The 26,071-nt window shown below is 47.8% G+C and overlaps 1 protein-coding gene across 1 annotated transcript in view; it reads right to left on the bottom strand.

Annotated features, from left to right (window-relative positions):
• The window catches only part of DNAAF8 (dynein axonemal assembly factor 8), a 97,916-nt gene continuing 71,845 nt past the window's right edge, over positions 1 to 26,071 (bottom strand). Inside the window, exons 25-32 of the mRNA XM_074158637.1 lie at positions 23,934 to 24,103; positions 18,345 to 18,540; positions 14,955 to 15,049; positions 13,385 to 13,505; positions 9,560 to 9,777; positions 7,894 to 7,979; positions 3,553 to 3,622; positions 1 to 78 (exon numbers count right to left, since the gene is read on the bottom strand). Of these exons, the coding sequence (XP_074014738.1) occupies positions 1 to 78; positions 3,553 to 3,622; positions 7,894 to 7,979; positions 9,560 to 9,777; positions 13,385 to 13,505; positions 14,955 to 15,049; positions 18,345 to 18,540; positions 23,934 to 24,103 (1,034 nt within the window). The remainder of the gene's footprint in view (positions 79 to 3,552; positions 3,623 to 7,893; positions 7,980 to 9,559; positions 9,778 to 13,384; positions 13,506 to 14,954; positions 15,050 to 18,344; positions 18,541 to 23,933; positions 24,104 to 26,071) is intronic.

Raw genomic sequence — 26,071 nt, 5'->3', positions numbered from 1 at the left:
TTAGCAATCCTGGGATTCGATTCGGTGGATGCTCTCAGACGTCAGGGAATCAAAAAGGCAACAGAGCAGCTCTTCGGCCTGGGGAGAAAAGAAGGAAGGGGTTGGGGGAGAGAGCTGTGATTTCTCTGCACCGCAAAGAAACTTCTTTTCAGAGCTGAGTTCCTTGTGGGTGCAGACAGCGTAGTGAGGATGTTTACCGGGTTGAATTAACCCCAGCAGAGAGGTGGCCACGAGCGTCCCGCAGCAGGGAAACCTCTCCTAGTTCTAACCATTGTTGGGCCGTTCTCAAGATTCACTTTTTTCAAGGAACTGGAGAAATCCCACAAGATGCAAAGTGCCAAGTGGGAAATCTAACTCCCTCCCCCGGCTGCTCTGTCTCTCCTGCCCAAACTTTGCTCCTCCGCCGTTCCTCTGGTGTGGCTGGGAGGCCAGCTTAGCGCCAAGGCCTCAGGACCAGTCTGTAATTCTGACTGTGCTAACGAACGCCTCGTTCCCCTAAAGCCTTACACATGCCGTAGTGACAGTCCACCCCACACAGCCCTTGGGCCCCTTCTCCTGCCAGCACTCTGCCTCTCCTCAGGGGTTTTTAGGTCTTTTTAGGTCTCTTTTACAGGACTCCAGCCCTTCTGCTGACTGCTGAGGGGCTAAGGACCATGCCAAGAGTGGCCGGGATGCGTTTCCCCTGTGTGGCTCTGCTCCAGTCCCAGGTTTCAGCTGGCTCTGCAGGAAGAGAGATGCTGGAGCAGCTTCAGGGCCCTCCAGCAGAGTGGAGGGATTAGTGCCGCATGGAGTGGAGGTTCAGCTGCACATCCATGGGCTCTTACTGAGGAACAGCTACACAGAGACCGTGCCATCTCCCTGCTCTGGAGCTGATGGCCCCTGATGGACCACCCACCATTGACCCACTAATGGTGGCAGGTCAATGACGTACCGCATGGTCCCTGAGTGACGGCCACCCCGGCCTCAGGATCTCACCCCAGCCACAGTGCAGAGCTGCACGTGAGGAGAAACCACCAGCCACAGGACATCCCAGCTGTGAGGCTGAGCACAGCACGCCCTGACAGCTCTCTTGTCACTGGGGAGGTCCCAGTCTGGACATTGGCCAGGTGCAGGGTCATCTGGGACCACCTCACAGAGACCCTCTGGAAATTCATAGAATCATAGAATGGTTTAGGTTGGAAGGGACCTTAAAGCCCATCCAGTGCCACCCCCTGCCCTGGGCAGGGACACCTCCCACCACACCAGGTTGAGCAAAGCCCCCTCCAACCCAGCCTTGAACCCCTCCAGGGATGGGGCAGCCACAGCTTCTCTGGGCAACCTGGGCCAGGCTCTCACCACCCTCACACCAAAGAAGTTCTTCCCCACATCTCATCTCAATCTCCCCTCTTCCAGTGTCAAACCCTTCCCCCTCCTCCTATGGTTCCCCTCCCTGATCCAGAGTCCCTCCCCAGCTTTCCTGGAGCCCCTTTAGGTACTGCAAAGTTCAACGGTCCCTAATGGTGGCACCAACACAATGTGACTCTGTCACCTCCAGATGTTCCAGAACTGCTCTGAAGCCTGCACGGGGAGCAGGCGTCTGCAGGGTCACTGCTTGAGAGGAAGGAACTTCCAAGGCATGAATTTATCTGCTCCTAAAGCAGATATTTCCAATAGGGCAGGTGAAAAGAGCTGTAGAAACGCTTGTTTCTCTCAGTGACTGCAGGAGGAGGCACGACCACTAGCCCAGACACAGATGTCAGCGCTGAAATCTGGAAAGCTGATTTCTCATCCTATTGCCTAGTCCCAAATCACACAGGGAGCGAGTATGAAATTCCTTTTCCCTTCCATGGCTCCACACCACCACTAAACGCTGCAGCTCTTGCTCAGACCACGAGGATTTGAAATCCATGTTCATTTAACCCTCCTGAACTTTGCCTGATATCATGTTTTTGCTCATTAGCTTTGACCTGGAAAGCCTGGCTGACATTTCATAAACTCATTAGCAAGAGATCAGAGGATCAAACATCGTTTCTCGGGCCATCCTTTGAGGTACAGTCCTTCCCTGGTGAGCTTGTTCCTCAGATCTCGCTCCGTGATTTCTAAACCTACCTCGAACTTAGGAGCAAAAGGCCTGTTTGAAAATCAACATTACTTGCTGCTGCGCTTCTTGTACCCCACAGCGAGAAGTCCTGCAGCCGCCACCGTCCCAGGACTAGGCTCGGGTTCGAAACTCTGACCTGTTTTGAGCAGCCCCTACTTCCACCAGCGCCCGAGGGATTAGATTCAGTGGCCCAGGCTGCCAGAAGCGGGGAGAAGGGCTGAGCACGTTTGCTTTTTCCCTTATCTATCACCGAAAGCGCTATAAGCCTCTTTCCGATAGGCTGATTCCCCGAAGCCGTGAAGCAGAAGGGATTTTATGTCTGCCAGAGATATGTGATGTCCTTTTCAAAGCAAATCAGAAGACAGCCCGGACTTTGCTGCCCTGTCACATTACTTGGCAACAGCCTGGCACCCTGGCAGCAGCCAGCGCCGAGCCGTGACAGCCCTGCGGTGACCGCAGACCTTCCCAGGCACCGCAGCGCCGGCAGCCCCAGCTACGCCCCGGCAGGATTTTACCGCGCCTGAGGGAAAGCTGCCGAAAAACAGCGACTGTACGACTTTGGGAGAGTTTTGGGGGAGTTTTGCCTGGGTTTAAAAGCGGGAAGGCAGACTTCAAAGAGGGCTCTGTGTCTTTTAAGGCTCAGCCCTTAGAGCGCTGGTGCTGCAGGCGGCGGCTCTGAGATGGTACGTGAGGTTACAAACACATCCCTCACTCCTGATGGGTTTTCTCGGGAAGCAAAAGGGAACCACAGGAAATACTCATCCACTTGCTACGTTTCTCGTTCTCCCCAATTCTTTTACACATCCTAGTTCTGCCTCTTCAGGCACTGCCACCCGTATCCAAATCTCTTGTTTGTTTTGTGCTAATTCTTAATGATTACAGCCAGAGTTTAAAGGTGTTTGTGCAGTTTATTCCCACTGGGTGCCCACGTGTCTTTAAAAACCCGGAGCTTGGTGCTTCCTTTCTTGGGATGAGCTACTGAGCAAATATTCAGCTTGCCCATCCCTGGAATGGCGAATGGCTTCATTTCTCATTTCCATTTGGATTTGGGCTTCTGAAACACAACTTCCTGAACACAGGACACGTGCCAGCTCGGCAGAAGGGCTGAACGAACATTTCCTGCCACTTCTTTTTGACAAGTATCACAGATATCTTACTAAGCGTTGGTTCTTCGTAAAAAAAGTAACTGACATCTACAGAAAATATTGCATCTTTATCTAAGTCCCAAAATATTTTGATTCAAAGTAGTGCCACTGGTGTGGCGTGGAAGACAGTTTGACTGGATTCTGGTCCCACCTGCCACCACGTGCTGGGCTCTCAGTCCAAGCCAAGGCTTGGGGCTGTCACGAGGCACCACCTCTGTCTCATACAAATTGATGTTTTCTTCTAAAATTCAAACAGTTTTGACAGGTTTCATTCATCACAAGGAGACAAAGGACATACATATATGTACCATAAACTTCTCTACTTGCCTGTTTCTCATTTTGGGGGTAAAGGAGATGCTGCGCAGCGTCCAGGACCGACTCCTTCTGCCAACAGACACTGAGGGTAAAGAAAAATGGAAGCCAGTGTTACTTTGCCATCTAAGCTGTCGGAGGCTGCAGATGACCTAGCTTTGAGGAGGACTATGCTCTGTGCCAGCAGCTCTGGCCATGTGCATCTGTTACTGAACTTCTTTACACAGATAAATCCCGGGTTTTACAAAGCTTTGTATAAATGGATTTGGATTCTTAAAATATAAGCCTTCAAACAACTGTACTGACCTGTTGCATAATGGGGTCTCTGGGGCAGTGGGAAACACACATAAATGTAGATAGATAGCTCTCTGCAGGGGTCTTTTTCTCCACAAAGACAATGTGTGTGTGTTTTCCCCAAAACCCAGGACTTTCTAAGCCGCCTGCAGGGCAGGGTCTGCTTGGCTTGTCCCTGTTTTGCTCTGGCCCACCTCGAGCCACACAGGAGTTGACCGCAAGATATATTCAAGAGAAATTCAAAGCCACGATACAAACTTCAAAATTGCTTTTTAAATTAACTTTGTGCTCGGAGTCTTAGGCTTGAAAACTCTCCAGAGCCTTTGGAAACCACTCCCTGCTCCCTGCCCCCATATCCAGGTATTGTACTTGGCACCAGTTTTTCCTTCAGTGGTTTTCAACAGCTCCAAGATTTTACATCTCATTTTTTTGGATTCCTACACCTCTTTTCCTTCCAAAGCTCCCAGAGATGTGCTTCCTATAGGGATAACATCACTCCCTGCTAACAGCAATTAACACTCGGTAAGAACGTTTCATCAGAGAGAAAAACATCCAGCTAAGTTCCTGAGCACTTGACTTTTGTTCTGATTGCGCTGCATTGTCTAAAACCGGGAAGGTATAAGGTCTACACCCCGGTTTTCTTCTGATGCAGAGAGGTTTTCACACGCTTTAGCTGCTTTCCCAGTTCAGTACAACGTTAACTGGGTGAGTTCCTAAAGACTCTGCACAATAGAGTTAGGTCCTACCGATCTTAAAGGCATCTAAAAGTACCTTTAAAGAGCACAAATAACCATAGAGGAGTAATCACTATTAAATCAGTATCACCTATTAAGGCAGCTAAATCTGGTTTGTCGTGCATGAAAAGCAGAGCGTGCCTTTCTTCCAGGAGCTGCTTTGAATCTGCTTGTAAATTCTTCCCTCTGCCACCCCGCAGCTAGGAAATCTGGCTGTAAAAACAAGTTATGACAGGGAAAATTCAAATGCTTGCTAGTGGAGATCCAGGCAACCGGATGCTGACAGAACAAGAAAGGCAAGTCTCACGTCGTTTTCCCTCGTCCGCGGAGAGGATCGTGTCACTTCCTTCTCTGGATTCTCCCCCCTGGACCCCCCTGCCCTTCAGCTGGGCTTCAGCTTCCCCTCGCCTCTTCCAGACACTGACTTCACTTTGCCCTGTAAGTTGCCCTTGGCACCCTCCCCGATTCTCCCCGATTCCTGCTTTGGCTCTGCTCTTTGCAGTCAACCAAGCCCACGGGCTGCTTTTGTGCCCCCACCTGCATCAATTTGGTCCCCCTTCTCTGTTCTTCCTACCCTTTGGGGCAGAAATAACGCCTTCAGAGATGGCCAGAGCAGGGACAGAGCGGGCACGGGCTGCTGCCGAACAACAATCACGACATGTTTATGAGGGTCTGCGTCTGTATTTAAGGGAACCGCTCATCCTCCAGCGATTGAGCGTCTCTCCTCGAAGTGCCACTGCTAGAGCAGGCTTAGGAAAGCTTTAATAGGCTCTGAACGAGGAGCAGTTACACGAGCAAAGCCCGCATTGTTCCTCTCAACACCCGATTCCTCCTTCTTATCGCAGCCCATCTCTGACATCACATCCCCGGTTTCCATACGGATGGCAACGTTTCTGCCCCCCCCTCCGTGGCACAAAGCCGAAGCAACGTGGCTCAGCTGTGAAGCAGCTCCCAGGGCTGCGAAATAATCTCTCACACGGCGGTGCTTCAGCGATGCAGCTGAAACGCAGGCCAGAGCCCGCGCAGGTACCGGAATCCTGGGCCGCGGCAGCGAGAGTGATATAAATACCCAGTGATTTATTCAGTACAAGAAAGGTCACGTGGCTCCCGCTGATGGAGTCATAAGTGTAATTAACTTCAGATGTTATTTTGAAATGTTTATAAACTAGGCGACGAAGATGTCTTAGCATGAAGTGTCCTTATGAGACACTAGTTAAGTCAGGCTGGGTTTTCAAAGGTATTTGCAAAGTTGATTTTAAACAGTGTGGTGGCTTATGACAGAAGCAGCCCATGAGTTTACTGTTGGCTCAAGCTGATCTACCTGCGGATCACTGCCTCCCCTCCTCATCCTCGGGCACACCTTGCTGCCCCTGCCTTCCACAAGCATCAGCGATCACGAAGGCAAACAGACCCCTCCTGGAGTATTGTGTCCGGCTTTGGAGCCACCAACAGCAGAAGGACATGGAGCTGTTGGAGCGGGACCAGAGGAGGCCACAGAGATGCTGGGAGGGCTGGAGCCCCTCTGCTGTGAGGACAGGCTGAGAGAGTTGGGGGGGGTCAGCCTGGAGAAGAGAAGGCTCCAGGGAGACCTTAGAGCCCCTTCCAGTCCCTCAAGGGGCTCCAGGAAAGCTGGGGAGGGACTCTGGATCAGGGAGGGGAACCATAGGAGGAGGGGGAAAGGTTTGACACTGAAAGAGGGGAGATTGAGATGAGATGTGGGGAAGAACTTCTTTAGTGTGAGGGTGGTGAGAGCCTGGCCCAGGTTGCCCAGAGAAGCTGTGGCTGCCCCATCCCTGGAGGGGTTCAAGGCCAGGCTGGAGGGGGCTTGGAGCAACCTGGTCTGGTGGGAGGTGTCCCTGCCCAGGGCAGGGGGTGGCACTGGATGGGCTTTAAGGTGCCTTCCAACCCAAACCATTCTATAAGTATGTTTTTGTAGAGCTGGTTTTAGATGGCTGCACGATCGCTAGCTCTGGCACGGCGGCAAGAGGCAGAGCGGATGCTGCCATTTGGGAGCACCTCCCAACAGCCATAATTTCTTCACACGTATTTTGCGGTTTGGCAAGGAGTTGATCCTTTGTAGAGCCAGCCCTACTGGCACAGAGCAGGGAGAGAGACACGGCCGAGACTGGCAGAGTCCACACCTAATTCCTCCCCGCTTCCTTCTCAGCCCCTTAGCTCGCCCCAAATGGCAATGAGGGTTTGGTCTCACCCTGTGAGGTTTGGTCAGGGGGTGCTGCCTCCAGACTTGCAATCTCAAAACACGTCAAGTGAAGCTACAGAAGAGCTGCAGAAAACTCACTAGGAAGGTCTTGGGTACCTTGCTCTCTGCTTCCCCTTAGTGCTGCGCCTCGCTGGGTGAAAGCTTTGGGATGTGGCTCCCAAAGGTGGGATTTTAAATGAATGGGAGGCACGTCTAAATTTTGTTATTATCTTAAAAACATTTTTGAAAAGATACTGGTGAAATTTGTTTGAACTATTCTCCCTAGGTGTGGCCTTGTGACTGAGCACCATGACGTTCCATCAAAGCAGGAGAACTCCAAGGTGTCTACCAACATTTGTAAACTCCAGCATCCCCAAATTCCTTATTCCTGTCCCCTTGACAGCGTTATCTGCAAGACCTCCAGATGGTACAGCTGAAGTCACGACAGCCGTATCGGTGCGGCTGCTGGCCTGCTCTGTGCCCAGTGTGTCAGGAAAAAGAGACTCTTGGCTTCCTTTCCCAGAGGAAACCATGTGCATGAACTACACAACGCGTTGCCAAATACCAGCCCCTGTGCAAGGAGACTTTCCCTCTGGGGAGCAGTGGGTTAATTGGCCTGATAATCATTCTATTTCACTAATCAGTCCCTGTAGAGGGGTTCTGTTTGTTTTACCAGGCTGATAAATACTCTACCCAGCATTTCTGGTGATTTATTTAAGAGGCTGATTTTTGATTTTGCTCTCTGGTGTTTATTTTAAGTAAATTTCTTTTCGTAGCAAACGTGGAATCCACTAAGATATTTCTCCGAGGAATTTCATTGATTCAGCAGGTCTATTCCCAATGTGAGCCCTTATTTCAGAGAATTCCCTGTATTTGTGGAACCTCACAGACACTCCAAATCCTTAACTCACAACAGAACTCAGTATTTAAGGTACTGTATAGAGGACACACGACTTTGAAACCGGGGAAAATTGACCCAACAACGTAACTTAGGAAGAACGGGTTGCCTTTGAGTGGCTCACGGGAGCCTGAACTGGAAGGGAATCACAGAGAAGGATGTCAGCTGGGCTCCTTCGGATCACAAGCTCTTTGAGACAGTGCTGTTAAAGCCATACTGTCCTCACTTACCTGTCCAGCAGGGAGCCGAAGCAGAGGACGGCGTTGTCTCGCTGAACTGCTAGCACCAGGCACAGACCGTCCATTAGGAGGGAACACTGCGAGGGAGGGAAGAAGGGAGCTCTGATGTTGCTAGCCACTGAAAGGAATCTGTAAGCCGTGCTGACAGCACAGATCACCGTTCATGTGCTGCGCGAGGGGATGGAAGCCACAAAGCAACAGACGCTTTCAAATTGAAAGAGTATCACATCTGAACTGTTAGTTATCCTGCTCCTACGGCATACTATTATTCCCGTTCCCTTCTCTGAGAGTGAAAATAAGCAGGGTTACTAAGGTGTGTTATTCACTCACTAAGTCTGCTGGAAGCAGGAATAGGGAGATAACGGTGAACGCTGAGATATCGTAGCAGAAACACTTATTGCTTGAAGGAGCCCATCTTTCTTCTGGCAAGGGAAAGCAAGTGCTGTAACGTTCACCTTTGGCTCAGCAGTGCCAAGGCCCTTCTGGAAACGTTCCAGCTCTGCCCAGAGTAATTCATCTGTGACAGGAGGAAGTGTTTCCATTGCCAGGAGAGCAGTGCGGCTGCCATGGCTTCTCCTTCCCGCAGGCTGACTGGCTTTGTCCTTCCTAGAGAGCCCCGCACATTCCCGTGTGCGGAGGGACGGCATCCTCGGGGGAGCCACGGGAGAAGAAAGTAGCGCTTAGACTAATTGGATGCTAGATGTAATTGCTGTTCTATACAGATGTACTTCAAAGGGATGCTGTCAGTTTAAAAAATCACAGCCTGAAAAGATCTTACCTGTTTTTATTACAGATAACAGCTAAGACTCTTATAAGCCAAAGGCTGGGAGCACAAATGTTTGCATTTTTTCAGAGGGATTGCTGCGCGTCTCTGACAGCCCTTTGTTGATTCCTTCTCCCAGTATAAGTAGTTCCCCCCCTTGTTTACTCTGCGCTCCTGACAGCACTTTTTTTTCTCCCACATTTTACTTCACTGCTTTGCTCTGGGAAGGTTCCCGAAATGGTGGGATTCTCCTACAGCAAGTGCAAAGAGGAAACCGGCCTGGGCCGATGGAAAGCGGTGTATCCGCGCACCCCGGAGACACATCTCATGCTCAAGCCCCGTGAGCCCTTGCTCAGACCCCACGCTGGACTCCAGCTTGAGCTGTCAGCACCAACCAAACGAGAAGCAAAATGAAATCTCCGCCTCGCACTCCAGGGCGCAGTCCAAAAAGTAGAAGGGCTATTTAGCACTGTAGAAAGAGGATTAACGGGCCGCGATTAGAGAAAGGGAACTAGAACCTGTATTTATATGGAAAACCAAGACAGGATACAGCAGCAGAAGGTACACAAGGCAGCTGCGCACTGAGAGGTGAAGGGAATGAAGTGCTTAACGGGGATGTGCCGTTCACAGTAAGGATTTGTTCACACGTGGCGATGCCAAGGTTAGGTGGCAGCGAGCTAACGGGGATGCAGGAACACGAGGCAGGGACCAGCTAGCGAGGAACGCTGCCCACGTTACTTACCAGAGGCATCGGAGCTCAGATGCAGCGCTGTGCTAACGCTGCTACCAAAGCCAGTCTGCTCAGAGCTAGCCTGGGTATCTCAGCACAGCGTGGCATGAAAAGGCTCCTCTTTTCTGTGAAGGAAGCAAAGCACGACTCCAGCGGTTTCGTACCTTTGCTGCGACGCTGCACTTTGCCCTGCTCAGTGTCTCGGAGACGCAGTGAGCCTGTGGGGCGTCCAGGATAGTCAGGCGCACTCCGGTCACCGTGAAATCTTTGCCAATAAGCTGATGGAGCAGCTCGATGTAAGGCGGGTGCTCGGAACCCCGAAGAATTATCCCAGGCAGAACCAGGCAAGTGGTTTGGCAGAGATTATCAAGCAATGGCCGATCTGATGGGAAAAGATCAAAACACAACAGACGCTTGTTTTATACGTTACCCCCACCAACTGTTAACCCTCACAGCAATAGAGAAGTAACTGGGAGATGGGAGGCACTCGGGCATCGTTCTATCGTTTGGGATGTTCGCAGATGCGATGGCTCACCCTGAGCTGTCAAACCGCTGTATGCCTACGTGTGCGTATCTGGAGATCACAAGACAGCAGTAGTGACCCCATTTCAGGAGTCAGACAAGGACAACGGGTTTGCTGGTTTGCTGCAGGAGATACTATTCCGTTTTAATTTCTTCCACGCAAAGAAATCTGTTAATCCAGCTGCTTTTATAATCCAAAATGTAATTCTAATCGGCAGACATAAGACTTAATGTATTTCATATTTTCCTCATGATAAATCTGTCCGTCCATTAGGCAGCAGCTTTGTGATAATTATTTGCTGAAAGGAGAGGTTTCTTTGTGTGCAAGAGCTACCTCTAGTGTTCAAGATGAGACCCTAAAGTGAGTGATGTGTCTGGTTTGCCGGAGGCGCTTACTATATTGTGCCTGACAGATCAGAGATCACGTGTACTTGCTTTTCCAGGACAGTAACTCTTTGAAATACATTTTCTGAGACGCAAACACGTCAGGGATGTACACTGGTTTCCTTTTTACTCTGCTTAAACATCTTCAAAGCAAAGAGATCCTCATGCAGCAGGAAATTAGGGGCACACGTTTTGAGATTTGCTCCCAATGCTGTGCTGTGCAAAGCTTGCAGAATACCCCTGCTCTCTACACAACAAGCTATTTTATTTTATTTCTTTTTATTTTAATTTCTGCAATCTGTTCGAAAAATCAAGAAGGACTTCAGTCGCAGCAGACCTGTGCTACAGGCCTGGTACTTTCCCATCGTGCAATAAGTCGACGGGGGAAAATACCCTGCCTTTCAGCAATAGCAACCCAGGATATTTTGGACCGGGAACACCTGGAAATGTCCTCTAGCCACAGCTTTGTGCTCTGAGCACAGCTAGAGCCGACATACCCCACCAGAAACACCACGATGTGATCACGCCTCTTCTCCCAGAGGAGAAGGTCAGGCAGCTACAGGCAGAACACCCCAGTCATCTCCAAAGAGCTGCTGCCACAGACACGCTGCGCCAAGCTCTCCTTTCAGGACTCCTACAACGGCTCAGGAACGTCAGTGATGTGGCGAGATGGGCCTCACCCTCAGCACAGGCATCAGCCACGTCTTAAACCTTCCTGCAGTCAGTCTCCGATGTACGAATGTGCAACGAAAGAAATGGAGCTTGCCTTTGAGGATTTGTGATTTTTGTAATGATCATGAAGCAGCCTCTACTCTGCCACAGTGAGGCCCCATCTGGAGCACTGGGGTCCAGTTCTGGGCCCCCCAGTTCAAGAAGGACAGGGAACTGCTGGAGAGGGTACAGCAGAGGGCTACGAAGATGATGAAGGGCCTGGAGCATCTCAGAATCGTAGAATCATCTAGGTTGGAAGAAACCTTTAAGATCATCTAGTCCAACCATCAACCTAACTCTGACAAAAAAACCCATCACTAAACCGTGTCCCCCAGCACCATGTCAACCTGTCTTTTGAACACCTCCAGGGATGGTGCCTCAACCCCTTCCCTGGGCAGCCCATTCCAAGCCTTGATAACCCTTTCAGTGTAAAAATTCTTCCTAATATTCAACCTGAAACTCCCCTGGCGCAACTTGAGGCCATTTCCTCTTGTCCTGTCGCCCATGACTTGGGAGAAGAGACCGACCCCCCCCGGCTACACCCTCCTTTCAGGGAGTTCGAGAGAGCAAGAAGGTCTCCCCTCAGCCTCCTTTTCTCCAGGCTGAACAACCCCAGCTCCCTCAGCCGCTCCTCACAAGACTTGTGCTCCAGACCCCTCACCAGCTCCGTTGCTCTTCTCTGGACTCACTCCAGCCCCTCAATGTCTTTTTTGTGGGAAGGGGCCCAAAACTGGACACAGCACTCGAGGTGGGGCCTCTTATGAGGAAAGGCTGAGGGACTTGGGTCTTTTTAGTCTGGAGAAGAGCAGACTGAGGGGGGATCTGATCAACACCTATAAATACTTAAAAGGGTGGGTGTCAGGAGGATGGGGCCAGTCTTTTTTCAGTGGTGCCCAGTGACAGGACAAGAGGTAACAGGTGCAAACTTGAACATAAGAAGTTCCATCTCAACATGAGGAGGAACTTCTTTCCTGTGAGGGTGGCAGAGCCCTGGAACAGGCTGCCCAGAGAGGTGGTGGAGTCTCCTTCTCCGGAGACATTCAAACCCCACCTGGACACGTTCCTGTGGGACCTGCTCTGGGTGACCCTGCTCTGGCAGGGGGTTGGACTGGATGATCTCCAGAGGTCCCTTCCAACCCCATATCATTCTGTGATTCTGTAGGGGCATAGCCTAAAGCCAGCATAAGACAGTGGAAAGGATTCATTGATAATTAATTACCTTGGGAAAAATCCTCCTCCTACACAAAAGTGCCTTGGTGCCTACCAAGCAGCTGTCCTTACGGTGAAGGCCTTGACTTGCCACCATCCTCCTTGCACTCATACGTGCGCTCTCCTGCAGCTGCTGGTACGGGGTCAATGCCCAAAAGTCCTGTATCCATAAGGGTTTGAGGTGGGAGGTGACAGTGTGTAATTCTCTAGCATTTTTATCATAGTCTTCTGCCAGTCCACAAGGATCCTGTGGTTTTACTGCTGGCATTAACAACCACAGCCATCAGGTGCAGCGCAGGAACGTTTTCTCAGCTGCCCACCCCCCTGCTTGCCAACTCAAGCTCCAGGAAGGAGAACGACCCAGTTCCAAACACATCTGCTCCCCAGTGAACACCACAGGGATGTGTTACGGCTTGTTTATAAAGGCTTGGCGTCAATCCACAGTATCCCAACGTGGAAGCATCCTCATCTCCTGACATAACTGGTGCTGCATCACAGCCCGTGCCGCACACATGTCTATCAAGTAAAATCAATAAAAAAGGCCCAGAGAAACTGGAAGCATCTGAGGGGGCTGACAGGCTTTGATTTCAAACCAAATTCAGACCAGCGATAACTGGAAGTCATTTTGAGCTGGCAGCTCTTCAGCAGCTGGTGGGAACTGAATGAGATCTCCAGCCCGTTCCCGAGCGTTAGGTGGCCACACTAGTGCCAAAAGCGCTCCCGGCATAAATTGTTATTTATCTACTCACAGAACAAAACGTCTCGCAATCGCTCATCACTACGGTGTCTTAGCCTCTTTGAATGGACACGTACACCACCGCAGCCAAGATGGTGGTGAAACACATTGTGAAAGCCCAGCAGAGAAACGTGCACCGTTGCTTAGACTGGTTGTTTACAGCGCTCGTTTTTCTGCTGGTGCTGAGGTCAGCACTTCTCAACACCCCTATATTTAACCCCCCCAAAAAGCACCAGTGGTGGAAAGACCTGGCAGGTAAAGAGTTAAACGGCTGGACTCCACCAGAGCTGTTCTTTGCAGCTCAGAGTTGTCTCTCCCTTCTGAAAGCACATCGATACCAAATCTTGCTGCCACCAGATGGTTTGTCTTGCTGTCCAATTAATCAATACCAGCCGCGATCCCTAACACCAGTTAGGTGCTTCCTTACCCAGACTGCACGGCTGCTCGGAGCCCAGCGAACGGCGTCGCCCTCCCGTTTCACCTTTTCTGATCTTGCGCTGCCTGTTGATTTCCAAACCGACAATGGGGTCACGCTTCAGGTTATAGATCTGCAGGAGGGGAGGGAGGGAGAGAGAAACAAACCATGTGAACGCCGTGGCCTAATCAGGAAGGATAAGGCTTCTTCAGTATTGATTTGGGAAAGCTGGGAAGCTTTTGCTGGTGTTGTGTAATTACCAGCCTAGAAAACACCTGCTTGGCTAGAGATCCAAGAGCACTTTGCATGTGTTCTTTTTTTATGGAGGCTTAATTCAGTACAGCGTCTTGTCATCCTTTTAAAGGTCCTACATCCAGAATATCTTTCTGCTCCCAGCTTTTCAAGGCCAGAAACTCAAGGACTGTGAGTGTCTGGCAACTTCATCCCTTGTCACGCTGGTGTGCAGCAGCTCCATTCTGTCTCGGAACAACCCTGCACATCCCTGCATCCCAGCACAGCCCTGTCACGATGCTCTGGGACTGAGCTGCAGAGGGAGGACATCCACATTAGTGAAGCATATTACAGATGTGGTCAGCTGTTTCCAGCTCCAGAACTAATCTCCTTGGACTAACTCAGCTGGGTCACCTCTGTGACATGTGGACATAGCAAGGCTCAAAAATTTCCATCTCTTCATTGGGCATAACCCAATCATTTCAAACTCTGATTTTGAGATGAAAATGATCAGAGTAGAATCATAGAATGGTTTGGGTTGGAAGGGACCTTAACGATCATCTGGGCAGGTCCAACCCCCTGCCCTGGGCAGGGACACTTCCCACCACACCAGGTTGCTCAAAGCCCCATCCAACCTGGCCTTGAACCCCTCCAGAAATTACATACAAAGCCAGGTCAACAGGAAAGACTTATTATTTTGTTTTAGCCATTAGCAAATTACAGTGGTTTGAACGGGAGACCAGCAGCTACATGGTGGGAAGGGCCAGATGAGCAGGAGCGGGTCACACCAGTACTGGTAGCCTCCTCGGCACTGTGCAAGCCAAGAAGCAAGAATCCAAGTCTTTATGTCTCTCTCTGTGGGCAGGGAAGGATGCAGGCACCCAGCAGCTCTATAAACTGCCTGTATTTTATAGCGTGAGGTGTCTTACAGGAGACAGCCCCACTCTTTAACAAGCTGGTTAAAAAAAACCAGCTTTTAGGCCAGCTGTGTCTCAGCAACCATCAGCGATGCTGCTGTCCCTCCCAGTGACCTGCTTCCAAAGTGATGTTAATTCTAACTGGGAACTTTGCCTCTAAAGTATGAGCCCTGAGCCCTCCTGAATTTACAGCACAGGGCACTCAACAAACGTATCTGTAAAAGCACTTTTCCACCCGGACTCTCTGGGTCAATACAAAGTTCACACATTGTGGTAGGAACATTCACAGGAGAAAGAAAACCCGGCAGCTGGTGAAATACAACAAAAAAAAGCGTATTATCTAAAGCATAATAGGAAAGAAGTCATGGGATAGCGGGGTCAAAGGCACTGCTCTGGCACAGCAGGATACTTCTCAGGAAAGGGCAGAATCCTACCTCTTCCTCCTCTAATGTCTGACACTCTGCGCAGCACAGCCCTTCTGGGAAAAACAGCTTCATATCCCGGACAGCTATTTGATAGGATTTGGAGCCTGAGAGATAAATACAATGAGAAGATTCTCTCAGGCCATGAATTAAACATTCTCTAGACTCACACTCATCTTTCTGAGAGATTGATGATGTGCAACTTACTGAAGTAATTGCTTTAAAGGCCAGCTGTTCTGTATAGTAATAGCAAACATTTAAAACCATTATATTTAGAATAGTTCCACTGCCTTCTTGGTATTTTGATTCTGTCCTATTATCGCCCAGCTTGTTCTTCATGTAAACAAGACTCCTATTTCCTAACAGCGCAGTCGAGTGAATTGTGTTAAGGAGCCTGTGAAACTCTTCAATACCGGCTCCAGTCCCCTGTTGGTGTTCCCCTGCTTCTGGATCACATCAGGCTGGTCTCACTGAATGGGAAGCAGCTACCAGTTAGTAAAAAACCTGTGCTTAATAACAATAATGTAGGTCTCAAATACGCTGGGGGCTCTGATTTACAACAGAAATCAGAATTAGCACGAGGCATTGCTGCTAGCAATATATTTTTCTGTTCACCTGCAGTCACGAGAGGTAAATTGAGACTGGAACAGGTACAGAGAAAGAACATGAGGATCACGGAAGGAATGGAGAATCATCCAAAGAGTTAAAACTAAAAGACTTTGACTTATTTGACCCAACATGACACCAAGCTGAGAAGGAATCTGATTTCTGATAAACAGTCAGGGTGGAAAAGGTCAGAGAAGAAAAAAGAACTACTTAAAATTAAAGTACAGGTACTGGCACAAGAACAAATGGATACAATCTGTATATGACTATATCTAAGTTTGAAAACGTAAGATTTCTAGCAATCCAAGCAGTGAAATTCTGTAACAACCATCCAACTGGGATGGATGCTTACGTAAGGGAATACGTGATGGGGTTGTCCGTGAGAGAATTAACCGAGCTCAATGATTTGAGAGGTCCTTCCAGACTAACATGTGAGTATTTCCCTATAAAGCAAGTGTTACAAAGCATTACTCAGATTGTTTTGAGATTTGTGGGTGGAAAATGCTAGAGAAGGAAAAGCTATTTCTATATAAGCAGAGTTCAGATAGATTGTCAATGTGCTGGCCTAGATCCGTACTTCTGGGACACAAATACACAAAACGCAAATATCCTCTGAAATATTATCACCTTTGCAGGCTACCCATTGAAAGAATCGTGTCTTACTGCTCTTAGAGCACTCAGCCCTGTTTGAACTTCATAATTCTAGGTATGGTCCAGCCAGAGTCCTTAAGGCAGTAGTTTATGATCCTAACATTGCGTAAGTCACTAGTGCAGAAGTTGTGCTGGGTTCTTTGTGTACCTCTATGTCACATCTTCCGTGTTTAAATCATTGATGCTGTTACAGAGGACACAAATGCTCCCAAAGCCAGCAACGTTTTACTCTGGCTTTGCCCAAGGTATAAGGCTCTATAAGGTACACGTGTAAGAGCTCTTTGGGTTCAAGATAAAGCACCGTACAATGACTTCATGGCACCCAGAAGAGATAGGAGGAGCGCAGGTTTCCCTCTGTAGCTGAGCCTCAGAGTATTAAAACTGCATTTTTTGGTTCAACTCTATCACTGGAACCTGGTCTTTATCTTACTGGAATTTCCCCAGTCTCTTTGGGAGGAAACACGCAGCTAGAGTTTGCTCTGCTCCAACTAGAAATCCTCCTCAGCTGGAGAAAAACTGAGAAAACTTGGTATTTCCTCCTAGGAAAGGAAGAGAGTCTTCCACAGTCCCCCAGATGATCACTCATGCAACGATTAAGCTCTTCCTGCTTAACTTGTAGGTAAATGTTTCACCCTTATTGGGGGACAAGCTCTGGGAGGTGCAAAGACGTTATGACCCCTCCTTTCCTTATGGACAGACACGTCCCTGGCAGAGCAGCTAGAGATGCTCTAACTGTACCACGGGTATCTTTAAGTTTTAGGTATATTTTACGCATTCGTAGCCATGACCGATGAGCTCTCATTCTCAAGGCAACCCAGGTGCATAATCCATTAATCTTACGAGCAAAAGCAGCAGAGGCTGATAGTGCAAAAGTATTGGCTGAAGAGCCCCGACCATTTCTTTTGTGTAGGTAGATGCTGCTCTTCAGTCACTCCCACGAATGAGATGCTGTGATTAATCACTGTGAGACATCTCTCGGTTTAGTCTTGGTCCTAAAGATTACGACTGTATCTGATACAAAAAAAAAGATTCTACATCAAGGGGCTGATTCTCTTCCCCAAGCTGTACACGGTGGCTCCTGCATTCCCTACCAGTTCTCCTCAGAAGACCACTTGATTTGGACAAAAAGAGGGAGTGATTTGACAGCACAGAATACAATAGAAAGAGCCAAATAATCCGATGGATCTTAACAGGAAAATTCTTCTGGAACCTGAAGGCATACAGTGCCTGCTGGCTCACCCATGTCTATAGAAACTATTGCTTTATTATTTTTCTATTCCTTACATACAGTACAATCAGTACCACACTGAGGAAAACCACTATTCACGGGCAGTGAACTAACGATGTTTAATTCCTCATGAATTTTTGAATTCTATCCTTCCCTCCTAGCGGCAATAACCTCCAGCAACACCCTTTGTTCTCTACATGCCAGTCTCCCCCAGCAATACTTCCCATTTTCCCATCCTTCACCCTCACCCTCAGCTATCTCCCATCCCACTCACCCTACACACCACCACATCCTGGTTCCCTCCCCGCTGGCAGACTGGTTGAGGTTCAGCACACCAAAGATGCTGACAAAGTGGTGTGCCCCTGCTGATGTGCCAGCTGGCAAGAGCCTCTCCGAAAGGAAAACAGCTGAGTTTACCTACTTCCCTCGGTGACAGCAATTTTTGACCCCCTCTCTCTAGCCAGTCAATAATGTTTTGAGATGTTCCAGGAACTCAGTATCTCGGAGTCTTTTATCCCTCTGTGAGACCTGGTTGCAGTTGGCCAGTGCAGGAGGGGACTCGCAAGCAGACAAAAGACAGATGGGTTCTTGGGGATAATTACAAAATAACCAAGCTAAAAATACAAAATGACCAAGCAGTGAAGAGATCAAAGGAAATCTGTTCTGATGAAAGACAGATCTAGGGCTGTTCTGGGAAGAAACCTTTTTTTTATATATCTTCTGGGAGAATATTTCACAGCTTGAGACGTACTCAGCTCAGGCACCAAGAAAACAATGAAAGCTTTCTAGGGAATAATGGTCTCTACTGCCTGCCAAAGCTAGAACTTTATTGACAATGCAGGAGGTAACGGTACATAATATATATTTTTTTCATTAGCATGTCCAAGCCTTCAGACTTTTCTTTTACAAAAACCTACCATAAAATCCATTTTGGACTGCACTGATGCCATACTGGGCCCTCCAGAGGAAGGGATCTTGTGCTTGGGCCAGTTTAGGGTCCTCTGGCCCCAGTAAATCCATCAGCTTCTTCACAGCGTTCGGCCTCTGAAGACACAGCACGAGAGCAGTGCCTGAGGTAAGGTAGGTACAATGAGCTTCTAAAGCAGCAGGATCCTGAAAAGAAATAAGAGAGGTGGAACAGGTTGTAATGAACGGTGTTGGTGAGTGTTGGGTACATCCCAGCGTTCCTTGAGTTAGACCCATCCCCGTTTGAAGCAAACATCTCCCGTTACTCCTTGCTTCCTCTCCTCTTTATAATATATGTGGTCTCCGCAGGCAGAGCTTCCAGAGTGGCCACCGAGCCGGTATTTGCTGTGCCATCCAGTAGGGAACAGGAGGTCCAGTTCCCACCCTGAGCCCACACAGAGCTGAAGAAAAGAGTTAAGCCCTGAGCTTAAGCCACAGCAGCTCGTGGTTTTCATCCCCATGGCCATAGATCAGCCAACGGTAGTTTTTACTACGTCAGCAGTAAGCTCCTAACTTCTTTTAGCATGAAGGGAAACAAAATCCTATTTCTAAAGACAGAAAAGCCTCATGTTGTGTCTTGTTCTGTACATCTGCACACGCGAGGTACCGGAGGTGGAATTCATTCTTCGGGGGTGTAAGCACAAAACCAAATTGCCTCTCTGCAGTTTGCTGCTGGACTTTTGATTCATGTAGTGTCCTTCAGCATGACATATGGATGGGGTGGAACCAATGGACATTAGTAGCACCAACAGGGTCATAAACGCTCTGGGATAAGGAGCCACATTTAATTCCTCTGCTGATATAAAATGATGGATTACAAATACCAGAACTTTCCTTTTTGAGTTCACGAAAGGCAGGACCCTCACCCCCACCCTGCTGCTACAGCCCAGCTTCTCCCAGAGGATGGTAGAATTTCGTACACTCGTTAGGATCAGGACTACGGAAATAACGAGCTTAGAACAAGCAGGCTCAGTTCAGGGGGCTGCAAGAAGCCAATTCACCCGCCTGCCTTTGCCACTGGTGTGTTGTCTCTGTGACAGATTTCTCTACTTTTGCTTCTTTTTCCAAGAGTTGTCAGTTCAGCCCGTGACCACTCCTGAGCAGAGATGTTCCTCTTGTAGCTCTGCAGGTCGCAGCACCCTGGGATCTTTATTTTAACTAAGGATGAGCGGCAACGATAACCAGCAGCCACTGCACCAGGGGGAAGAGTCCAATTTGTGGGCTGGAGACAGACGTAAGGACTGAAAAGCACGGGGAAAGGTGGCGAGTGCCTGGGGCAGGAGGGTACCGAGGGGCAGCAGAGCTCTCTCAGCCTCGCTGGCTGCTTTAATTAAGCGAAACCTTGGAAAGCCAGGCTTGTTGGAGAAGTCTTCACCAGAGTGCGAGGTCAGGGTGCCCACAGCAGCCTCAGGCTGCTTCCTCCTGCCCTCTTCATCTTCATAAAGCGACAGGAACATTCAGCTCTGCCTCTCTGCGCTTCACGGCGCAGCAACAGCCAAGAAGCTCCGTGCCAGCGCTGGATGGTCTGTACAGCTTACAAACAGCAGCATTTCCAGCTCACCGATTGAACCAACCCATGGTTATTAACTCCCCCTTCCCCCCCCCCCAATTTTGGAGGAAATCAAAACAAGGCGAAAAAAACCCATCTGATTCAGCTGAATCACATCGTTCAGCCCCCTAAAGGTTTTAAATTCCTCTAATTTTTTTTTTCTCTATCTTCTAAAAGCACCAGGGTACGGCAATTCGCTAGATAAAACATTTCCGAAAGAAAATCCCATCACTTCATTTAAAAATATGGAGATAAAATACTTCAAGGCCTCTTCTGCTTTTCTATCATACGAAACCATGCAGTGACTTTGACCCGAATCTTCTCACTTGCATTCCTCCGAAACTGCACTCCTAAGAAGCAGGCTATAAACTGAAAACCTCAGGCTCAATCCTGATATTCTCCCCTGTATTTGAAAATCCACAAGAAAGCCCCCCCTGTCCTTAAATGGGTCAGTTACAGGAGGGATTTGATACAAGTTGTGATATTTATCCATCCTCAGAGGGCACAGGAAATGCTGGGATGACAGTCACATCCATGACCCTGTGATAAGGATGAAGAGTTTCAGCACGGCATAGCACGCTGCAAAAATTCTGACATTTGTTCAGTTCTGTATAATAGAAAATAAACCCTTTGGGCTTGAAATTTTTTGTAATGTCAAAAAAAAAATATGTATATAATCCACTTTTCTAAGGGCCTTCTCTTTGGGAGAAGACAAATAGCGATGACGACTTCATGAAAACTTTCAAAAGGACTGGACTTAACATATCGACATTCATCCATGTCAGAAACATGTGGAAAAGAAAAACGTTGAAAGACATAGTTTCCGTTAAATAGACCAGAATAAATGGAATTGTTTTGTTCTAGAGCTTCTAAACAGTGCTTTTCAATCCACATAACAGAACTCTTTTGTCTCCGTTTCCTGTCTTTCGGTTGTTCGCTGCCGACTGTGGGTTACAGACGACGCGGTTTCTAATTGCTGCCGACGGTGTCAGTGAGTCAAGGTGACTTCTCTCCTTCTGCTGGATCCTCGCATCCGCTCTGGGCTCTGCCGCCAAACGATGCCTTTATTTCCATCCCGCCTCCACACCCTCTTCAGGCCCCGTCCTTGCCGGTCCCCGTGCAGCTGCGGTGATGGCACACGTGCGGCTGACTGGGACTCAGTGAGCAATTCCGTTGATGCGCAGGGAGAGGAAGTTCCAGCTGTGAGCTGGCTCTCCAGGATTTAACGGGATTAAAAAGCAGTAAAATTCTCCCTTCTGCCTCCACCGCTAGAATCACAAGGTAGGACTGGAGGGAATCCGTCGAGTTATTGAGCCCAGTGACCTGCCACCGCAGGCGATCCTATCAGGTAATGCCCAACACAACAATCAGATCCCACTGTAAAAAACAGGGTTTGTAGATAACAGCCAAAACTGCGGATCTCTGCAAGGCTGGATCTGCTGGATAAGCACAGAAAGGAGATACAGGGCAGAACTCCCTCCGGGAGCAGTTGCTTCCAACAGCCCGAACACCATCAGGTCACGCTAGGAGCTGAGAAGACAACGTCCACTCTATTTACCTGACCCTTTTTTTTTTTTTTAATTATTATTAAGACTTCAGATAAAAAGTATTATCACGCTCCCGTGATTAGATAACCTCAGCAAACAGCAGAGCAATCCATCACTCATTGTGTGCCAAAGGCCAAAAGCTACTTAGAAGCTGAATGTTAGTATTTAAGCTGAAAAAGCAATTGTGTCTGAAATCACGTTGCTGAGGGTATTTGTTGATGTGCATGTAAATAATACATCTGAAAGAGGAAGGAGATGGACCAAAATAAACCCCAAACCTGCTGTCAAGTACTATGTGCACAAAACTGCCATATCCCAGAGCACATGGGGGTTTTCTAGAGATTTTTGGAGGTGGATTTTGGATCAGGCTGCAGGTGAGGAGGAGATAAAAAGCCCTGGACGGAATTTCTAGAAGGGTCAGAGACGCTGGCTCCATCTTCTTCAAAAGGAGATGCTAAATTGCAGTGATTTTCCCCCATATTAAGAGCCATTTTAAAGACAGCACTGTATCCCGTTGTCCCCTAAACTCGGAAACAGATCGGCAGTGAACATCGCTCCAATTCAAATGCTTGATATGAAAAAATTCAGCTGTGAAAAATAGTTCTGCCTCCACCAGCTGCCATTGTAACACTTACAAGCCAGATTCTCCGACTCAGCCGGTCCCCGAAGCACGCTGAGGCTTTTTGAAAATCTACCTACTTATCCCGGGAGCTCAGCCTTTTCCAGCCCCTCAGCAGTGAGAGGCTCTCAGATGTGTTCTAAAAAAGAGAAGGAGCCCCCATACAGCAGAAAGCATTTCCCACTGTCCCTTCCCCCTTGCCAAAGGCACTCTATTATCTCTGCTTTCTCACTTTCAAAACCTGATTTTCTTTTTTTTTTGTCCACGAACAAAAACCCAACAGTCTGTAATTTTTAAACTCATTAGTCACCAGCTCTTCAAGGAAACTAAATCAATGCTCAACAGCTGCTCTAGTGTGTTAGAGAACTCCAAAAACAAGTCAGAAAAAAATTTCATAGAAAAAAACCCTCTCTTTCAAATTTTCCCCGCTTATATCTACATCACTTCCCGAGGCAGACATTTGGATTTTTTTAAAAATGTTTTCTGTTTCAGATGATCAACTGAACTTTTTTGTATTTAGCTGTATGATTAAAAACCATATTCACAGAATCATAGAATGGTTTGGGTTGGAAGGGACCTTAAAGCCCATCCAGTGCCATCTCCTGCCCTGGGCAGGGACACCTCCCACCACACCAGGTTGCTCCAAGCCCCCTCCAACCTGGCCTTGAACCCCTCCAGGGATGGGGCAGCCACAACACTTACTGGAAAGCGCTTCCCCATCAATTCCAGTACCATTATATCCTTCTGACCAGTGGTCTGTAAATATTTAAAAATCAAATGCTTTTTCTCCGTTGCTTTGCCATCATGCAGAAGGTGTTAATTGATCCTGATTGATAGTTATGATAGAGCACTGGCCTGGAATGTTCCTGTCTTCTTCTGGAAGACTCTATCAAGAATTTCTACAGGAGAGTGCTATAAACTCACCCAACTTAACCCAAGAGTAATACCGATTTATAAAGGCTTGTTTTCTGTAAAAGTTAATTAGTTAAATGTCTTCAGGAAAGCAATCAAATAACAAGGATTTCTTTCCCCCGCCAAGGGAAACCTAACTCCTCTAAAATGCTCAGCTTTCAGTCTCCTGTACCTTTCACGGTACCTTTACACTCATCTCAGGATATTGCAGGTTGGGAAAAAAAGAATTTCTAATGCTATCAAAGAGCAGAAACACAAATCTATTTTTAGCTACCAAAAACCTGTAACGCCCCAAGATTTAAGAACCCTCTTCATCGTCTGTTAGACATTAGAAATAACATTAACTTTCGTTCTCTCTCTTTGCAGGTCATTTTTACAGACTCTTGAACGCGTGTTCCTGGAACAGAGACTGAGCTGTACATGGAATATAATATAAGGTGTATTCTCTGACAGGACAAGGGACGTTTCCCGGCTCCCAGGTTTAACCGCGCAGAAGGGAACCCAGGCACACGTGCAGGGGGTATGGTGTGCTCCTGGGATGCGCTCTACCTGCAAGGACCTTGGGAAGACAGAGAGGACCCCAGTTTTGCAGTTAAACAGTCAGCATTGTAAATCAGCAACTAAACTCATTCCTGGGAGGTCTGTCTCGCCCGTATCCTCCAAAGTTTTGTTTTAGAGAAACCGGGTCTGCTTCTTTATGGCATATGATAAAAGGAACCGTCAGCACATCACCTTTCTTTGTGTCTGATACCGCTGCAGATGGGATTGTTCTATATAGCTCACTTCTAACAACTGCTCAGAAATCCCGGGTGGGAATTTCTGTGTTTTTCCGGGAATGGATTATTCACTAGCTAACAGATTTCCCCACGCTAAACCTAAGCGCAGCCACAGATCCGCCAGTTTCTTAACAAACCTGCTTCACTTCAGAAGAAAGGAGCCCTAAGGCAACATCTGCTTCCAGGTTTATGTGTTTCATCCCAACCACACGGAATTTTTCTAGGTCAAGTTTCCAGAGGATCCTCGCAAGACTATGACTCCAGGCGCCGGGTTTGATCAGCAGCACCGTGCAAAGGATCTGGGCTCCTGTAACAAAGCACATTCACTGAAACCCAAAGCTGCTCCTAAAAATCCAGGTAAAACACCCAGTGGTGTTTGTTTACCAGCCTGGACAGACATCTGTAGAAGGGGGTTGCCTAAAAGCTGGCATGAAGTTCATGAAAATTTGAACAAGACAAAGTCGTTAAAAAACCTGCGCGTATAGGATTTTGTTTTGTTTGAATGTTTTGTTTAAAAATATATCTAGAACAGTCTAGGCTTGTAGATTATTATTTTTGGCAAGAAAGCTGCTCTGAGTCCAAAAAGTTTATCTGGCAGGTCTGTAGGATAAGACTTGATCCTTTATATTATATATTAATGTTTTAAGAGAGATAAAATATTCCCTTTTACATTTTTCTTTTGAACTGTAGCGATTATGTGCTATAATCCTTAAGGCACCTACTAAATTCTTATTCCTCATAGTTTATCTCTCTGTTAGAGCTATGTTCCAGGGAGGCACTGACGAGTATGGCAGGTCCCAATTAACGTGATAAACCTATTATGACTAGAATTGTGTTTACTAGAACTGGAAGTTCAGCACAAACTTCTTGCTCCTGACAAAGCTCTCCCAGCTGAGCCGCCAGCCCCGAGGAAGAGAAAACAAGGCAGAGCAGGAGAGTTTCGCTGTCTGATGATACAAAATGGATTAAAAGGCAGAAAATCCTACATTTTTAAATGACAGCATTTTCAAATTATTATTTTTGCTAACGTACCTTATTACTAGGAATATAGTTAAGATTTTATCCTAATAACATCCTTCGAAGATTTATTGGCAAGTGTGGTGTGGGAACCAGTCAGCCAGGACCCGTTACCTGCTGGTGCCTACCCCTGCCAATTAGCATGAGGTAAGAGCGCTGCAAGGCTGCTAAAATTGATCCGTGATTATCTGTTTGTCGACAGAAAACGTCATTTTATGTTTCCTCTACACCCCACTACTAATTATACAGATGTCAACGCAATGAAGCGTCAACGATGCTACATATAATTGAAGGCATAGCGTTATTTTCAAACGGCAAGAAGCACGTTGCTGATTCAGTGCAGAGAAATACGGGATCAAAAATAAAAAGTGAGATTACTGCCCTCCCGACTTGATATGCAAACTTAACCCTTATCGTGCAGGGAGCCCTCTCCTTAAAGATCTGCTATTTTTTTTTTCACCTCATTCTTGAAGGGAAAGGTTTAAATGCCATAGCAACAGCCTGCAAGCGCGGGAGCGAGCCGCTCGCGTCCCCTCAGCTGCTCGCTTGCACGCACAACGGCAATCTCCGCTCCCCACTTACATAAACGTTCGGTGTCCTCAAGATGTTTTACTCACCATCTGCTCTGTTTCTGGGCAAACAGTCTCCTTCTTGCGCTGTGTGAATCACTACATGCTGCATATTTATCTACTTTAGACACTTCAGAAGGGATTTGTCACTTTGCCACTTTGGTCTGGCCAAAGACAAGTGTTGAAAACAGGTGGGACACCTTGTCACCTCGAGTTGGTTTCCTCTCCCCAGGGATTATAAGTGACAACAGTCAGAGAAAATCCTGCTGTCTGTCAACAGAACAGGCTCCACTGATCGTGAATAACCGGAGGTGCCTGTTTGGCAGCCCTCAAACACTCCCAATTTCCATCTCCAGTTCCAACTGCTTCGTGGCCTTTCTGGATTTGCCCAGATTGCCTGGTGTATTTCTGCTTTGTAATATTTTTAGATCCTTTCCTCATGGCCAGTGGTTTTTACCCCCAAAAAATTGTTACATGGGTTCTGATTTCATAGTGTAACAGAACCACAATACTGTTTATTTTATATACGATTTACATATAATACTTTAGATATGTGTGAGGCTTAAAATAAGTGTAAATTCAAGAGAAGCAAATATCAGATCTCCCAGCATGTTTAGAAAAGAGAATGTATATCACTGCCTGTATTCAAGCCTCAGGAAATATATATATATTCCTTTTGCTTATTTTTG

The sequence above is a fragment of the Numenius arquata genome, chromosome 14 (assembly GCF_964106895.1).
Source record: "Numenius arquata chromosome 14, bNumArq3.hap1.1, whole genome shotgun sequence".
NCBI lineage: Eukaryota > Metazoa > Chordata > Aves > Charadriiformes > Scolopacidae > Numenius > Numenius arquata.
This window is presented reverse-complemented; position numbering and strand designations above follow the sequence as displayed.